A 19,252-nucleotide genomic window follows, 5' to 3' on the forward strand; every position below is an offset into this window, starting at 1 on the left:
TCCTTCCATCAGCAAGGGCATTGAAGATGAAACGTGGCTGGGTCTTTCAGCATGACAATGATCCCAAACACACCGCCCGGGCAACGAAGGAGTGGCTTCGTAAGAAGCATTTCAAGGTCCTGGAGTGGCCTAGCCAGTCTCCAGATCTCAACCCCATAGAAAATCTTTGGAGGGAGTTGAAAGTCCGTGTTGCCCAGCGACAGCACCAAAACATCACTGCTCTAGAGGAGATCTGCATGGAGGAATGGGCAAAAATACCAGCAACAGTGTGTGAAAACCTTGTGAAGACTTACAGAAAACGTTTGACCTGTGTCATTGCCAACAAAGGGTATATAACAAAGTATTGAGAAACTTTTGTTATTGACCAAATACTTATTTTCCACCATAATTTGCAAATAAATTCATTTAAAAAATCCTACAATGTGAATTTCTGGATTTCTTTTTCTAATTTTGTCTGTCATAGTTGACGTGTACCTATGATGAAAATTACAGGCCTCTCTCATCTTTTTAATAATAATAATAATAATAATAATATGCCATTTAGCAGACGCTTTTATCCAAAGCGACTTACAGTCATGCGTGCATAAATTATTATTTTTTTGTGTATGGGTGGTCCCGGGGATCGTACCCACTACCTTGGCGTTACAAGCGCCGTGCTCTACCAGCTGAGCTACAGAGGACTTGCACAATTGAGTGGGAGAACTTGCACAATTGGTGGCTGACTAAATACTTTTTATATATATACAGTTGAAGTTGGAAGTTTACATACACTTAGGTTGGAGTCATTAAAACTATTTTTTCAACCACTCCACACATTTCTTGTTAACAAACTATAGTTTTGGCAAGTCGGTTAGGACATCTACTTTGTGCATGACACAAGTAATTTTTCCAACAATTGTTTACAGACAGATTCTTTTTCACATATATAATTCACTGTATCACAATTCCAGTGGGGTCAGAAGTGTACATACACTAAGTTGACTGTGCCTTTAAACAGCTTGGAAAATTCCAGAAAATGATGTCATGGCTTTAGAAGCTTCTGATAGGCTAATTGACATCATTTGAGTCAATTGGAGGTGTACCTGTGGATGTATTTCAAGGCCTACCTTCAAACTGTGCCTCTTTGCTTGACATCATGGGAAAGTCAAAAGAAATCAGCCAAGACCTCAGTAAAAAAAAATTGTAGACCTCCACAAGTCTGGTTCATCCTTGGGAGCAATTTCCAAATGCCTGAAGGTACCACGTTCATCTGTACAAACAATAGTATGCAAGTATAAACACCATGGGACCACGCATCCGTCATACCGCTCAGGAAGGCGACGCGTTCTATCTCCTAGAGATGAACGTACTTTGGTGCAAATCAATACCAGAACAACAGCAAAGGACCTTGTGAAGATGCTGGAGGAAACAGGTACAAAAGTATCTATATCCACAGTAAAACAAGTCTTATATCGACATAACCTGAAAGGTCAGCAAGGAAGAAGCGGGGCGGCAGGTAGCTTAGTGGTTAAGAGCGTTGTGCCAGTAACCGAAAGGTCGCTGGTTCTAATCCCCGAGCCGACTAGGTGAAAGATCTGTCGATGTGCCCTTGAGCAAGGCACTTAACCCTAATTGCTCATGTAAGTCGCTCTGGATAAGAGCGTCTGCTAAATGACTAAAAATAAAAAATAAGCCACTGCTCCAAAACCGCCATAAAAAAGCCAGACTACAGTTTGCAACTGCACATGGGGACAAAGATCGTACTTTTTGGAGAAATGTCCTCTTGTCTGATGAAACAAAAATAGAACTGTTTGGCCAACACCATCCCAACCGTGAAGCACGGGGGTGGCAGCATCATGCTGTGGGAGTGCTTTGCTGCAGGAGGGAGTGGTGCACTTCACAAAATAGATGGCATCATGAGGAAGGAAAATTATGTGGATATATTGAAGCAACATCTCAAGACATCAGTCAGGAAGTTCAAGCTTGGTCGCAAATGGGTCTTCCAAATGGACAATGACCCCAAGCATACTTCCAAAGTTGTGGCAAAATGGCTTAAGGACAACAAAGTCAAGGTATTAGAGTAGCCATCACAAATCCCTGACCTCAATCCTATAGAACATTTGTGGGCAGAACTGAAAAAGCGTGTGCGAGCAAGGAGGCCTACAAACCTGACTCAGTTACACCAGCTCTGTCAGGAGGAATGGGCCAAAATTCACCCAACTTATTGTGGGAAGCTTGTGGAAGGCTACCCGAAACGTTTGACCCAAGTTAAACAATTTAAAGGCAATGCTACCAAATACTAATTGAGTGTATGTAAACTTCTGACCCACTGGGAATGTGATGAAATAAATAAAAGCTGAAATAAATAATTCTCTCTACTATTATTCTGACATTTCACATTCTTAAAATAAAGTGGTGATCCTAACTGACCTAAGAAAGGGAATTTTTACTAGGATTAAATGTCAGGAATTGTGAAAAACTGAGTTTAAATGTATTTGGCTAAGGTGTATGTAAACTTCCGACTTCAACTGTAAATATATATATATATATATATATATATATACACACACACATACATACATACACACATACATGTATACATACTGTGATGTCACGAGAGGCTGTGTCCTGGAGGGACGTTACATCCCCCTGAGATGGCTGCAAACCCAGACAGCTATGGCTCCATCTGCTGGTATGGTCGGGAACTCCACCCCTCTATGGCCAATCTTCCCACGCAGCTGAAACAGATCAGGAGCTGATGAGCTGGAGGTTTTTGAAGGGAAGAGACACACTGAGAGTGAGTGTGTGGGTTGTGAAGTAACACAGTCTCCAACCTGGGCTCTCTGGAGGACAAGAGTGCTGCACGTCCACTTCCATGAGGAATATAAGGATTTGGAGATACTTACCTTTGGGAAATACTCACCTTTGGATATATGCACCTGTGGAAATACGTGTGGGACATTTGGAAGGACGTTTTGCTGGGTTGGCCACTAGCTGCAACGTGGAAGACAGTAAGACTGGGGAAAAGTTATTTGAGCGAGGGAGAGTTATGATTTTGGATGTGGAAGAGACATCCCTGAACTGTTAACCCTTAAGAGCCACCAGAGAACAGTATTGTGTTATACTTTCGTTAGTTTCCCAAGACCTTTAATAAAATCCTTGTTTTGGTTGAACCTGGTCTCCTTGCACTACTTGAGCAATCCCGCTGAAAGCTGTGTAGCCTCTCGTGACATCACAATACACACACATAAATACATATACATACATATATCCTTTTAAAAAATATATTTCCCTTTATTAATTTCCAACCCCACAATAATAATTATATTTTGTTTGTTTTTACTTCTGAACTTGTGTAGCTAGTGAGTGATGAATTAGTCTCATTGTGTGGCAAGCTTCTGTCATTTAGATTAAGTACACCACCAGATCATTTTCTATCTAGAGTCCTGAATAATTCTAGTCCCAGTAACTTTTTCATGACAAAAACAGTTCATACTTAAAGAAGTACTCCGATTAATGCATGCATAAATGCTTTTGGCATGTGTGTGTGTATTGGCTATATAAATCCCTGTTTGTTACCTTGCTGACGTAAACTGAGGTGAGATTGGCCCAAGTATACAGGTATGACAGACTGATTTAAGGCTTCAATTAAACAGAGACAAAGTGACAGGCCGTACACACACGCACAGACACAGACACGGGAAATTCCCAGGTATACAAAAATACCTTCATTAAAAAGACAAAAGACTCTGGTTAAAACAATTACCCCTCATTTAGATCACTATCTGCTGTCATAATTCACTCCCCCACGCCCCCATCTTTCCCTCCCTACCTCTCTCCCATCTCTCCCTCCCTCCCTCCCTCTCTCCCATCTATCCCTACCTCACTCCCTCCTTACCTCTCACCCATCTCTCCCTACCTCTCTCCCATCTCTCTCTCCCTCCTTCCCATCTCTCTCTCCCTCCCTCCTTACCTCTCGCTCATCTCTCTCTCCCTACCTCCTTACCTCTCTCCCATCTCTCCCTCCCTCTCTCCCATCCCTCCCTCCCTACCCCTCTCCCATCTATCCCTACCTCACTCCCTCCTTACCTCTCACCCATCTCTCCCTACCTCTCTCCCCCTCCTTCCCATCTCTCTCTCCCTCCCTCCTTACCTCTCGCTCATCTCTCTCTCCCTCCCTCCTTACCTCTCTCCCATCTCTCCCTCCCTCTCTCCCATCCCTCCCTCCCTACCCCTCTCCCATCTCTCCCTCCCTCCTTACCTCTCTCCCATCTCTCCCTCCCTCCCTACCTCTCTCCCCCTCTCCCTCCCTCCCTACCTCTCTCCCCTACCTCTCTCTCTCCCTCCCTACCTCTCTCCAATCTCTCCCTCCCTCCCCACCTCTCTCCCTACCTCTCTCCCATCTCTCCCTCCCTCCCATCTCTCCCATCTCTCCCTCCCATCTCTCCCTACCTCTCTCCCATCTCTCCCTCCCTCCCATCTCTCCCTCCCTCCTTACCTCTCTCCCATCTCTCTCTCCCTCCTTACCTCTCTCCCTCCCTACCTCTCTCCCATCTCTCCCTACCTCTCTCCCATCTCTCCCTCCCACCCTACCTCTCTCCCATCTCTCTCTCCCTACCCCTCTCCCATCTCTCCCTCCCTACCCCTCTCCCATCTCTCCCTCCCTCCCTCTCTCCCATCTCTCTCTCTCCCTCCCTCCTTACCTCTCTCCCATCTCTCCCTCCCTCCCATCTCTCCCTCCCTCCCTACCTCTCTCCCATCTCTCCCTCCCTCCCTACCTCTCTCCCTCCCACCCTACCTCTCTCCCATCTCTCTCTCCCTACCTACCTCTCTCCCATCTCTCCCTCCCTACCTCTCTCCCATCTCTCCCTCCCTCCCTACCTACCTCTCTCTCTCCCAACTCTCCCTACCCCTCCCCATCTCTCCCTCCCTCCCATCTCTCCCTACCTCTCTCCCTCCCTACCTCTCTCCCTTCCTACCTCTCTCCCTCCCTCCCTCTCTCTCTCTCTCCCCCAACTCTCCCTCCCTCCCTCCCTCCCTCTCCCCCAACTCTCCCTCCCTCCCTCCCTCCCTCTCTCCCATCTCTCCCTCCCTCCCTACCTCTCTCCCTTCCTACCTCTCTCCCACCCTCCCTACCTCTCTCTCTCCCAACTCTCCCTCCCTCCTTACCTCTCTCCCTCCCTCTCTCCCATCTCTCCCTCCCTCCCTCCCATCTCTCCCTACCTCTCTCCCTCCCTACCTGTCTCCCATCCTACCTCTCTCCCATCTCTCCCTCCCTCCCTCCCTCCCTCCCTCCCTCCCTCCCTCCCTCTCTCCCAACTCTCCCTCCCTCCCTCCCTCCCTCCCTACCTCTCTCCCATCCTACCTTTCTCCCTCCCTACCTCTCTCCCTCCCTCTCTCTCTCTCTCTCAACTCTCCCTCCCTCCCTCCCTCCCTACCTCTCTCCCATCTCTCCCTCCCTCCCTCCCTACCTCTCTCCCATCCTACCTTTCTCCCTCCCTCCCATCTCTCCCTCCCTACCTCTCTCCCATCTCTCCCTCCCTACCCCTCTCCCATCTCTCCTCCCTACCCCTCTCCCATCTCTCCCTCCCTCCCTGCCTCTCTCCCATATCTCCCTCCCTCCCATCTCTCCCTCCCTACCTCTCTCCCATCTCTCCCTCCCTACCACTCTCCCATCTCTCCCTCCCTCCCTACCTCTCTCCCATCTCTCCCTCCCTACCACTCTCCCATCTCTCCCTCCCTCCTTACCTCTCTCCCATCTCTACAAGAATTACAACACTGGTATTACGATTTACTATTTTACATTTGTATTGCAGTTTAATTCATAGACTTAAAATTAAGCTGTACGGTAATACTTCAAATGGAAAGAAATGCATTGTGCTAACGTGTTAACATATTGTTTTGTGCCAATCAGACAGGATTTATTTGTTATCCTGAGCGATTTAAGCGGCTTGGCACAAATTCTTATCTCTTAAGGCCCCGTGTAGCTCAGTTGGTAGAGCATGGCGCTTGCAACGCCAGGGTTGTGGGTTCGATTCCCACAGGGGGCCAGTATGAAAATGTATGCACTCACTAACTGTAAGTCGCTCTGGATAAGACCGTCTGCTAAATGACTAAAATGTAAAATGTAAAATGTAATAGGGCTCAACCGGCTCATGGGCTAAGTGTTAGTATCAAGACAACCGCAGCCCACACTCAAAACAAACTAGAAAATTACACAAACAACCCATTACGCCTCTTTAGTAAAGGAAGCCTTAGTGTGTATTGTACAAAGTGTGTAAGCTCTACACATCTACTAAATGAGCTTCTGTCACCATGTGTGTGTATATGTGGATGAATGAGTCTGTACTGATGATAGACAAGAAGGGCCCTATCAAGGAAGAGACTCAATTGCTTCATTCTGCATGCCATGCCGGACGTTTGAAAAAGGCCCTGAGAAATTCGATATACCGAATGCCTTACAAAAAAAAAAATTTTAAAAAATTGCCCAGCACTGGGCGTGAACTCGTGATGCTCAGAACCGAAGTGCGCTGCTCAAACCACTGTGCCACCGCTGCTCACAATGCTCTAGCAAGCCATGAGAATACATGATAATAGTTGATGGAAACATCATTTTTCATTATTTTGTTTTAAGCCTTCCCCAAACCATAGCCCTAACCTTAACCATTCGGATTTAATGCCTATACTGTTAACCTTTGAGTTGTTTCTGTTTTAACCCTGTAACCACGTGAAATTAGCCCTGTAACCACGCTGAATGAATGCATCAAAAATACCATAATACGTCGAATTTCGAAGGGAAACTATGAGAGCTTGTTGGCCATGCATACAGTACAGGCATTAAAACAGCAAAACGTGCACAACTCTTTTAATGTCAAAGTCACAAACCTACTATTTTTAGAACTCATTTGATTCAATTCAATGCACTGATTAATGTACACAACAACCAAGCCTTGCCGTCCTCCCTTCGCTGTGTATGTGTGTGTGTGTGTGTGTGTGTGTGTGTGTGTGTGTGTGTAACAAAGTACTGTGTGTATTCATCTCTATCCCTGAGTAGACAGAGCGTAAGTGCAGCATAAACAACAATGTGATAATACCTGTAAGCTCTATATACACTGCTTTGTGTGTATTGAGGATTTGTTGTGTAAACTCTCCCTCCCTCCCATCTCTCCCTCCCTACCTCTCTCCCATCTCTCCCTCCCTACCTCTCTCCCATCTCTCCCTCCCTACCACTCTCCCATCTCTCCCTCCCTCCTTACCTCTCTCCCATCTCAGCATAAAGTTTATAGTATGTTGGTTATGTATGTTTCTTTATGTTAGGGATGAACGTAAGCTCTCTACAGGAAACAAACTTTGGTAAAGTTCCCATTGTCATTAAAACCAACGCAAATACACAACAAACACGTACGCGTACCAGCATGAAACCCAACATTGGGATGCATGCACTCATATGACACAATCAAAATTGCCACTTAAGGTAAGGACTTAAAGTACTTAAGGGTGAAAGGTCAAGAAGGTGAAGTCTGTACCACTAACATTCATGCCTAAACATTAACACCCACCACCCGCCAAATGCGGGTATATTTTAGCATTGTAAAGTAAGTAAGGATGTCTAATTCACCAGCCACGTTGTCGGGTGGTCACACTCAGGACTCTACAGGACTTGACTTTTTCCACATTTTGTTACGTTACAACCTTACTCTAAAATTGATTAAATCGTTTTTTTCCCTCATCAATCTACACACATCCATAATGACAAAGCAAAAACAGGTTTTTAGAAATGTTTGCACATTTATAAAAATAAAACCCCCCTGAAATATATTTCCATAAGTATTCAGACCATTTACTCAGTACTTTGTTGAAGGGCCTTTGGCAGCGATTACAGCCTCGAGCATTCTTGGGTATGACGCTATCAGCTTGGCACATCTGTATTTGGGGAGTTTCTCCTATTCTTCTTTGCAGATCCTCTCAAGCTCTGTCAGGTAGGATGGGGAGAGACGCTGCACAGCTATTTTCAGGTCTCTCCAGAGATGTTCGATCGGGTTCAAGTTCGGCCTCTGGCTGGGCCACTCAAGGACATTCAGAGACTTGTCCCGAAGCCCCTCCTGTGTTGTCTTGGCTGTGTGTTTAGGGTCGTTGTCCTGTTGGAAGGTGAACCCTCAACCCAGTCTGAGGTCCTGAGCACTCTGGAGCAGATTTTCATCAAGGATCTCTCTGTACTTTGCTCCGTTCATCTTTCCCTCGATCCTGATTAGTCTCCCAGTCCCTGCCGCTGAAAAACATCCCCACATCATGATGCTGCCACCACCATGCTTCACCGTAGGGATGGTCCAAGGTTTCCTCCAGACATGACGCTTGGCATTCAGGCCAAAGAGTTCAAATCAGTGTAGATGAAGGGGAGGAGACCGGTTAAATAAGGATTTTTAAGCCTTGAGACAATTGAGACATGGATTGTGTATGTGTGCCATTCAGGGGGTGAATGGGCAAGCCAAAATATTTAACTGCCTTTGAAAGGGGTATGGTAGTAGGTGCCAGGTGCACCGGTTTGTGTCAAGAACAGCAACGTTGCTGGGTTTTTCATGCTAAACAGTTTCCCATGTGTATCAAAAATTATCCACCACCCAAAGGACAACCAGACAACTTGACACAACTGTGGGAAACATTGGAGTCTAGATGGGCCAGCATCCCTGTGGAACGCATTCAACACCTTGTAGAGTCTACGACCTGACTAATTGAGGCTGTTCTGAGGGTAAAAGGGGAGGTGCAACTCAATATTAGGAAAGTGTTCTTAATGTTTTGTACACTCAGTGTGTATGTTGAAGAGGGTGGGGCTCAAGCCAATTTTAACTGCACACAATGTTTGTGTACATTGATTTTATAATGTCATACGTTTTTCCCCCATCACCACTTTCCATCAATTTGTATAGCAGACCCTCATGCCAAATTGGGTTAAAACAATTTTTTGAAAACAACAATGCATGAGAAGACTTTGCTTTTGTTTTGTTTGTCAATAAGGGTGTGCAGGGTGTATATGTGGTCTGTCGTACAGTATTTTGGTAAGAAGCCAATTTTACATTTGCTCAGGAAATTGTTTTCACTGAGGAAAGGTTGCAGTCTGCTGTTGATATTGCAGAGGATTTTTCAGAGATTGCTGTTGATGCAGATTCCACTGTAATTATTGGGGTCAAATTTGTGGATTGGGGTGATCAGGCCTTGGTTCCAAATATTGGGGAAGATGCCAGACCTAAGGATGATGTTAAAGAGTTTAAGTATAGCCAATTGGAATTTGTTGTCTGTATGTTCTATCATTTTCATTTAGGATACCATGAATACCACAGGCCTTTTTGTGTTGAAGGGTTTGTATAGTACTCAATTTCTTTCTTAGGGTTTTGCATTCATCAAACCATTTTTCATTGTTGTTTAATTCTCCCTCCCTCACTGCTGCCATCTATCTGTCACAGGAGGAACTAGGGTCTTACGCTCAGTCCTACAAAGTACACCATAGTAACAGGCCTTTCTCTATAGGCAAGTCTAGTACCTGAGTCGGACACACTGTCTGTCAATCATTCAATAAAAATTGCCTCTTCGATTATTTATAACTCTCAGAGCGATTTACTAAAAGTAATTTCCTAACGTCGCACCTACTAATTTCCAGAGAGAACAAAACATACAAATGTAAAGTAAAAGTCAAGACAATGTTTCCGGGTTTAAAAATAAAACATTCAAATTGTGCAGACGCTGTATAAATCCGTCACATAGAGTAGTACTAAAAAAAACATCTCCCCTCATTCCAAATCACTGAGCACGGAAAGGGACAGACTTGCTTATCTTGGCACGGAGCAGTCTATTCTTAATGTAAAGTTCACTTTCACTTCAGTTTAGCCAGCCCAGTCCTACCAAGAACCAACCTATCAAAACATGCCTATAGCTCTCTCTGCCTGCCTGCCTGCCTGCTCAGGGGCCGAGCTAGACTGACTGACCACAGTGAGTAGACCACCAGGGCAACTGGGGCCAGTCTCTCTCATTCATGTAAGGAATAAGAGCTATGGCCAGAGGAAAATATATGTATTTTCTTCTGCCTCGCACTCAATTTGGCATAAGCAATGAAATCTCAATATAATCAAATTATTTACACACGGAATAGGGCAGTTTTACATGCGCGCGCACACACACACACACACACACACACACACACACACACACACAGAGAGAGAGAGCTGAGCGTGCCACTGGAGTGGGTGATTGGAGGGTGGTAATGTAAACACCAATCAGAGTGCAGGTAAACCTAGCCAATGGGGTGGTAAGGGGAACACACTCATCACATAAAGCATTCTGCTCTCATCTCATCTAAAGCAGCTCGTATAATCACACCACATTATACCCCATGGCATGTTCTCTACAGCCTAAATGATCTGAGGTAGTGGGTGGCTGCAGTGATACTATAACATTTAACTGTACCACTGTATAATTAAATAGTATACTTGGAGAAATAGGGAATTGTGTAGGTGGATTAAGGAGCCGTTTCTCTGTGGTTAAACAAGGAGGTTGTTTGGCTCCTAAACCCTACTGTCTCCTCCAGGTCTACTTCCTAGGGTGTGTAATACCCTTGCTAAAACTAAGTATAGAGTTTATTTGTTATAATTAATTGGTATTAGATTTAAAAGGTGATCGAATTGCTCCTGATTTGTAATGTCGTTAATGCATTTCTTTTGAAGCAATGTTTCAAAAATGTACAAGTAAATAGTTTGGTTTACTTTTAAGTTTAAGTTTCCCACGTATCTTGTTAAAGTTTTGACCATTGAGGTAGCTTGTTAAGTTGTGGCCAATGGGAGAGTGGACTGGTTACTGGGAAAGAAAAGAGAGGGAAAGGTTGAAAGAAGAGAGGAGAGACGTTAGTGGGGTTGGTGAAGGAAAACGACTAAGAGAGAACAAAAACATACCTACAGAGTTTGGAAGGAAAATCCTGATTTTATTTCTATAAGAGTGTTATTATTTCGTTAAGACAGACCTAGTGGAGACTGAAGCTGCCTTCGCATTGTGAAGACATTCGACATCCTAGAGGTTAGCCTAGCATCGTGCGAGACTTGGAGAGAATTGCATGTGACGATGAACGAGTTCGGGTTTCCACGGGATGTCTGTTGCTGCTACGGAGTACTGGCTGCATTGATAGCTGTGTTTGCTGTGGATCTTGTGAGGACTCCTGCACGGAACTGCTATACTTTGCTGAGGCATTATCTACGAGTAGTGAGTAACTACAAATGTGGGGTGGACTTCGGGACTTAATGTATGTCGTCATTTAAGTAAGGTAATATCGTGAGATTCAAATTCGAGCCTGGTGAGAGGGTTACAGGTGCATTTTAGGATGCCGACATCAAGAACAAAACCAAGGCAAACAGGCAATGATTCCCCAAATCACAGGTAATAGACCGGGCAAATCCTCTCCTCACCGCACCGGGAATTCCAAAGCAATGGATTCCGTATAATGTACACACAGAACCAAACACGCTGACAACACACAATGCAACACGGTACTATTACATCAAATACTATTACCAACACAGACGTCACATTACACAATATGACTTACACAAAATGACCCACAAAGACACAGACAGACACACACACACACACTATGCACACACACACACAAAACCAACAAAAGTCCGGGGCTTTTTGAAAGCCCAGGCGCGGTAAACCAAGCCTTCAGTAAACCACTGGCGTGGGAGCTACTGTACAGTCAAGCCGGATGTGGGAAGAAGAGAAAGAACAAGGGATAAAGGAGGAGAGAGAGACAGGAGTAGAGAGAGACTCGGGAGGAAGGATGCTGATAAAAGAGGATGTTTTAAGCACTTTATTTTCTGTAGTATGAGCTGCTGCTTATCTTAGCTGACTGAATATGAGGCTGGGCCCCTAGTCAGACACACCACACATACTGTACCCTCATTGGAGTGAAAACCCATCACACACTGACACTCTCACCACCCTCTCCGTCCCTCTATCGCTTCCTTTTTGTCTCCCTCAGTCAGTGTGTTAATAATTCAGTCAGTCAACTCTATTCAGCTCCACACTACCGTCACTCTCCCCTGACAGCTGCATGTGAATGGCTGTTTTACAGGTGATTGGCTGTATTAGACAGACACCTTTGGGCTTTTGTTCCTTCTCGCTACCTGACAGAGCGCCTCAGTGAGAGAGAACAATGAAACGGTGTTCAGACTGATGTTTTAACCATTCATATCAACACCCTATCCACACCTGTATTTATACAGCATCATGCATATTTCCTAGGTATTCATTACCTAAACCGGTATTTAAGATTTAGATATGACATTTATTACTATCAAATCAGTGCAGTGCAAATAGTCAGGGTAGCCATGATTAGCTGTTCAGGAGTCTTATGGCTTGGGGGTAAAAGCTGTTGAGAAGCCTTTTGGACCTAGACTTGGCACCCTGGTACCGCTTGCCGTGCGGTAGCAGAGAGAACAGTCTATGACTTGGGTGGCTGGAGTCTTTGACCATTTTTAGGGCCTTCCTCTGACAATGCCTGGTATAGAGGTCCTGGATGGCAGGAAGCTTGACCCCAGTGATGTACTGGGCCGTACGCACTACCCTCTGTAGTGCCTTGCGGTCGGAGGCCGAGCAGTTGCCATACCAGGCGGTGATGCAACCAGTCAGGATGCTCTCGATGGAGCAGCTGTATAATTTTTTGAGGATCTGAGGACCCATGCCAAATCTTTTCAGTCTCCTGAGGGGGAATAGGCTTTGTCGTGCCCTCTTCACAACTGTCTTGGTGTGTTTGGACCATGATAGTTTGTTGGTGGACACCAAGGAACTTGAAGATCTCAACCTGTTCCACTACAGCCCCGTCGATGAGAACGGGGGCGTGCTCAGTCCTCTTTTTTTTCCTGTAGTCCACAATCATCTCCTTTGTCTTGATCACGTTGAGGGAGATGTTGTTATCCTGGCACCACACGGTCAGGTCTCTGACCTCCTCCCTATAGGCTGTCTCATCGTTGTCGGTGATCAGGCCTACCACTGTTGTGTTGTCGGCAAACTTAATGGTGGTGTTGGAGTCGTGCCTGGCCATGCAGTCATGGGTGAACAGGGAGTACAGGAGGGGACTGAGCACGCACCCCTGAGGGGCCCCCGTGTTGAGGACCAGCGTGGCAGATGTGTTGTTACCTACCCTTACCACCTGGGGGTGGCCTGTCAGGAAGTCCAGGATCCAGTTGCAGAGGGAGGTGTTTAGTCCCGGGTCCATAGCTTAGTGATGAGCTTTGAGGGCACTGTGGTGTTGAACGCTGAGCTGTAGTCAATGAATAGCATTCTCACGTAGGTGTTACTCTTGTCCAGGTGGGAAAGGGCAGTGTGGAGTGCAATAGAGATTGCGTCATCTGTGGATCGGTTGGGGCAGTATGCAAATTGGAGTGGGTCTAGGGTTTCTGGGATAATGGTGTTGATGTGAGCCATGACCAGCCTTTCAAAGCACTTCATGGCTACAAACGTGAGTGCTACGGGTCGGTAGTCATTTAGGCAGGTTATCTTAGTGTTCTTGGGCACAGGGACTATGGTGGTCTGCTTGAAACATGTTGGTATTACAGACTCAGTCAGGGACATGTTGAAAATGTCAGTGAAGACACTTGCCAGTTGGTCAGCGCATACTCGGAGTACACGTCCTGGTAATCCGTCTGGCCCTGCGGCCTTGTGAATGTTGACCTGCTTAAAAGTCTTACTCACATCGGCTACGGAGAGCGTGATCACATAGTCATCCGAAACAGTTGATGCTCTCATGCATGCTTCAGTGTTGCTTGCCTCGAAGTGAGCATAGGAGTGATTTAGCTCGTCTGGTAGGCTTGTGTCACTTGGCAGCTCGCGGCTGTGCTTCCCTTTGTAGTCTGTAATAGTTTTCAAGCCCTGCCACATCCGACGAGCGTCAGAGCCGGTGTAGTACGATTCAATCTTAGTCCTGTATTGACGCTTTGCCTGTTTGATGGTTCGTCTGAGGGCATAGCGGGATTTCTTATAAGCGTCCGGGTTAGAGTCCCACTGAAAGCGGCAGCTCTACCCTTTAGCTCAGTGCAGATGTTGCCTGTAATCCATGGCTTCTGGTTGGGGTATGTACGTACGGTCACTGTGGGGACAACGTCATCAATGCACTTATTGATGAAGCCAGTGACTGATGTGGTGTACTCCTCAATGGTATCGGAAGAATCCTGGAACATATTCCAGTCTGTGCTAACAAAACAGTCCTGTAGCTTAGCATCTGTGTCATCTGACCACTTTTTTATTAACCGAGTCACTGGTGCTTCCTGCTTTAGTTTTTGCTTTTATGCAGGAATCCGGAGGATAGAGTTATTGTCAGATTTGCCAAATGGAGGGCGAGGGAGAGCTTTGTATGCGTCTCTGTGTGTGGAGTAAAGGTGGTCTAGTTTTTTTCCCCCTCTGGTTGCACATTTAACATGCTGGTAGAAATGAGGTAGAACGGATTTAAGTTTGCATCATTATAGCCCTGTCGACACCTGTAGTCACACTGGTCATGCATATTTCAAAAGGGATGTTTACAACTAATATATGTTAAATATCAATTCAGATAAATAATGAATGACTATTTTATTACTATCGTTGTGGACAGTGTACACTACCTGGTGTTGACAGAGGTTTAGCGTAATAGTGACTGTAATAAACCTACAGTACTTCTATCTTGTTTTACTGACTGGACACAGAGCTCAGAGCAAAGTCCTGTTATGGCAATGGAAGAAAGGGATATGTATCTTAATATCTAAATGAAAACCCTTTCGTTTGCTGCGTTTGTTTTGTGATGGTCTTTTGATGTAGCAGATGGCTGGGTCCCTAGCCCTCCAGTGTCCGTCCAACCATTTCCCTAACCACTCCCTCCTAGCAGTATATATATATATTTTTTACTGTTCTTAATGACTCTCTCTGAGGAAACAAGCACCCACACAGACAAACTCACATGAAAACACAGAGCATACAAACACACAGCGATTTAATAGACTGACTCACACAGGGCTAACTATTCCGGGTTTCCCTGGAAATAAAAAAATACAATGCTCTGACATAGAGAGAGGAAGGAGAGGTAGAGAGATGAGTAGCTCCTGTGAATTATCTTTTCCTCTCTGGAAGAGTGGAAACGTCACTAAGGTTTCCTGCTAGTAATCCAGAGGCTTGTCTATTAGCCAGCCAGCAGTGACTCAGGAGTCTGGGATGGTATAGGCTCACTAGTGAAGAAACACATAAATACAGAAAATACTCTGTATGTATGTGTCCATGTTTGGTCCAGGAAGGATCGTCCACATAGGCAGTTTAGAGCAAAGTCATGGTCTCTATGACCACAGAGAGGATGTGGGAGAGACAGACTAGTATCGGGACAATACCAGTATCGCAATATTTTTTCCATGGCAAAAATGAAAACACGAAGCAGATCTTACTCTTTCGTCCTTTAAAAACATGCTGTGTGTAAAATACTGTGTGCTATAACTTGGAAAATAAATAAATGTGACTCTGGATGACAATATAATTATGTTTGTTACCAACATTAGGGTGGTTTTCCTAAAGAAGTGAAATCCACTTCGTGTTTTGTTTCCTTGCCACGATACTAACGAGTATCGCGATACTGGTATCGACCCGGCCCAGACTATTCATATCTCTCGCTCTCTCATGGTGTCTCTTGCTGTGTCCAGATGACAAGCATAAGAGTGAAAGCAATATAACGGGTAATGGGCTAGAGTGTGCTTCTCTCTCAGTCTCACTCACTTTCACTCTCTCTCATACACAAACATGCACCTACACACACACCACAGGCACAGTGTATACACACTTCACTCTATTTCCCACATATCCAGGCACACAGAATGCGGTTCTTTGTGTTGTTCAGATCCCAGAATCTGCAGGGGCAATACAGGAGGTGGAGGCGTTACACAGGGTTCTCCTGGGATCCACTGGAGGAGATCTCAAACAAAAGGGACATTGTGCCACACGCACACACAAACACACACAAGAACCACTACATCCTGCCTCAACAACCACAATATCCTCTCCAGATTTACAGCCCTGATTACCATGTTTCAGCATGGGTTTCAAGTTTAATTATATTACGACCTACGTAGCAGTCAATACAAACAGAAAAAATCTGAGTCATAACAAACCTTATTTACAGACGGAATTCAAACTCATGACGCCAAAAGTCAAGGCTATTTTTCCTCGAATAAACGTGAGGAAAGTTTTAGCACTAGACTGGAGCACTTACACGTCCTAACCTGGATTTAGAACGATCACGTCCATGGTGTGAATAAAGTCTACTGTAAAGCATTGTGGAAGTAGATATCCTACCTTGACGTGGCTCTGGGCTCCCAGGTTGTAGATCTCTGTAGGTTTGACCTGGTTGATGATCTTCACCAGGCAAGTGCTGTCTGTCAAGTCCCCATAGTGCAGCTTCATGTCTGAGAAACACACACACACACACACACACACACACACACACACTTACTAAGGGCAATAATAACTATACACCTCACCCAGGCACCATAAAGAGCTCACCAACACCACAGGAAAAGTTGCATCCATTCATTGTGTTCTGACAGGTGGCATCACCCTGAGGTAAGACAATGACATATTGTAGCTTATAACAACTATTACAGATCAAAAGCAAAAACCTGGAATGAACTGACCCACACCTGAGGAAAATGTCGACACCACAGTACCTGAAACAAATGTACAGTTTGAGTAGATTATGCTATGTTAATGGAAAGATCATTTGGGTGGATGGCCTGGTAATGCTGTGAGTGAATCTTGTCAGTTGACTGGATTCAAGCACTGGATTCAGTGAATCACTTCTCAATGGAGTTTTGTCTCATCTGGGCAAAGACTAAAGATACTCACTGATCTGATTCACATAATAGATAGTGTTTAAAATGATAATAAACACTAGGAGATTGGAGTATGAGTTCACAGTTCGTAGGTAAAATCAATGAACCAAGTAAAAAAAGAGCACAGTCATGACAGAGAGGGTGATTTGAAAAGTCAAATAGAATTGTTTGCCAAGTTTGTTACAGTGCCTGAAGATAAAATGGCTAATAGTGACATCATCAACAGCTGTCAGGTCTCACCAATCACATCTCTCTGTCCGAGTGTTCTGATAATTTGAAATAACTGAAATCAGAAAGCTTGTAAGAGAGATCTCAGAGAGGAAAACGCCCCTTCACCTTAAAGCATCTATACACGACTGGCGCTTTAGAGCCAAACTCAATGTCTGGTTTTTGATGTTAACGTGACTATTATCCTAAACACAGAGATGGCATTTTTCACCATTAAATGTAATTGTACTATTACTGAGTCTGTTTCAGTATTACAATGAGACAGCATCAACACCAAAAATCAGAGACAAACTAAAGAGACGGGTATAATCAGAGTAGCCATAGTGGAGGCTACTGTTCAGAGCACACACATTTTCCCATTTCAGATCATCAGACCTGAAGCTTTCATTTGTTGTAAAATGACACTTACAGCCACCTGTAGATCCATCCCCTGGTGATAATAATGATAACGAGTTAGATGTAGATAAGTTAGAGAAGCTCAACAAGTTTCCAGTAATGCAGTTTTCATTCTATCAACCCACATCTATGTAGCAAAAATAAAACTGTGCATTTCAGTATGGCAACTTTTTTAGTATGGTTACTATTTTCCTAGTTGGCTTGGCTTACTCCAACTTAATTCTGAAGGTAACAACACCTTATACTACAAAATAATTGTTATTGTTTTTATAAGAAAAGTACTGTATATGTACAGTATATAAAAGATAGAGTATATTTAATGCTCTAGCTGAACTGTAACTAACTAAAGAAGGGTTGAATATCAAAAGGTCAGACTCAGGTACTTACTTCCCTCAGTGTGTGTCTGGGGGTTCTGGTACAGGTGCTCAATACGACCAGTGTTGAAAGAGCTGGATCTACGCAGGATACCGTGAACCTGCAGGGGGGAATACACACTATACAGTCAACACACACACAGTTTTACACAGACATAAAACACGGTGTGGTGTGTGTGTGGTGTGTGTGTGATGTGGTGTGGTGTGTGTGTGGTGTGGTGTGGTGTGGTGTGGTGTGTGTGTGGTGTGTGTGTGGTGTGGTGTGTTTGTGGTGTGTTTGTGGTGTGGTGTGTGTGTGGTGTGGTGTGGTGTGTGTGTGGTGTGTGTGTGGTGTGTGGTGTGGTGTGGTGTGGTGTGATGTGTGTGTGGTGTGGTGTGATGTGTGGTGTGGTGTGGTGTGTGTGTGGTATGGTGTGTGGTGTGTGTGTGGTGTGGTGTGATGTGTGTGTGGTGTGGTGTGTGGTGTGTGGTGTGTGGTGTGTGGTGTGTGGTGTGGTGTGGTGTGGTGTGGTGTGATGTGTGTGTGGTGTGGTGTGTGGTGTGGTGTGTGTGTGGTGTGGTGTGTGGTATGGTGTGGTGTGGTGTGTGGTATGGTGTGGTGTGTGTGTGTGTGGTCTAGGCAGGGGTTGGAACCGGTTCAGGGACATTTTTTTTTTTTAAGGAACAAAAACGGAACCTGGAACAAAAGTGATCAATGATGTTCCAGAACAGAATCGTTATTTTAAAAGCACGGGAACCGGTTATTAATAATGTTATTTTACGTTCCAGGCATTTTTTTCTAGTCACACAACAAATGCAACAAAGCACCTATGCAAAGCCCTCACTTATTCCAAATCTTTGCCTGTGCGTGTTTAGGCTACCTGCCCCTCCCCCCTCTGAAGCGTAGGCTACTGTACTGACGTTACAAGCTTGATTCAGAAGATAGGGAGAGAGATTTTTAATTAGCTAGAGAAGAATGAATTACGTTTTTCAACTTTTTTGCTGGTCGGAATAGTGGAACGAAACGAAAAACATTGTGGTTCTGTTCAGAACGAAACGATTGGAAAATAATTTTGACTCTAGGAGATATATTGGATCCATTACAATCTCCAAACATTCTCCTTCCCCATCTCCCAATCTACATGTGGGGGAGTGGGGAGGTGGTTTTGGGGGAGTTCCCATTGTTCTGGGGATGTATAGGAAGCTCTGTTGTGAAGAGATAGCTGGGGAACTGGGGAGCACATTACTAAGAGGACATTGTGCCCTGACCTCACTTCCTGTATTCACTCTCCACTTCCTGCCTGTCCTTCTCTCTATCATCCCCCCTCCCAATGAGTCCCCAGTCTGGAGCCTGGGGCAGAGCCACTTCCTGTGGTGCCTGAAGACACTTCCTGTCAACTGTGGGCTGGTTCCACA

General features: G+C 45.0%; 1 protein-coding gene across 2 annotated transcripts in view; it reads right to left on the reverse strand.

The window, feature by feature from the left end:
- Window positions 1-19,252, reverse strand: part of gmds (GDP-mannose 4,6-dehydratase) — a 199,860-nt gene that overhangs the window by 146,686 nt on the left and 33,922 nt on the right. Inside the window, exons 3-5 of one of the 2 annotated variants that reach the window (XM_041840205.1) lie at window positions 17,871-17,958; window positions 17,497-17,517; window positions 16,324-16,433 (exon numbers count right to left, since the gene is read on the reverse strand). In XM_041840205.1, the coding sequence (XP_041696139.1) occupies window positions 16,324-16,433; window positions 17,497-17,517; window positions 17,871-17,958 (219 nt within the window). The remainder of the gene's footprint in view (window positions 1-16,323; window positions 16,434-17,496; window positions 17,518-17,870; window positions 17,959-19,252) is intronic. The other variant, XM_041840206.1, reaches the window with a different exon arrangement.

This window comes from Coregonus clupeaformis, chromosome 20 (genome assembly GCF_020615455.1).
Source record: "Coregonus clupeaformis isolate EN_2021a chromosome 20, ASM2061545v1, whole genome shotgun sequence".
Classification (NCBI taxonomy): domain Eukaryota; kingdom Metazoa; phylum Chordata; class Actinopteri; order Salmoniformes; family Salmonidae; genus Coregonus; species Coregonus clupeaformis.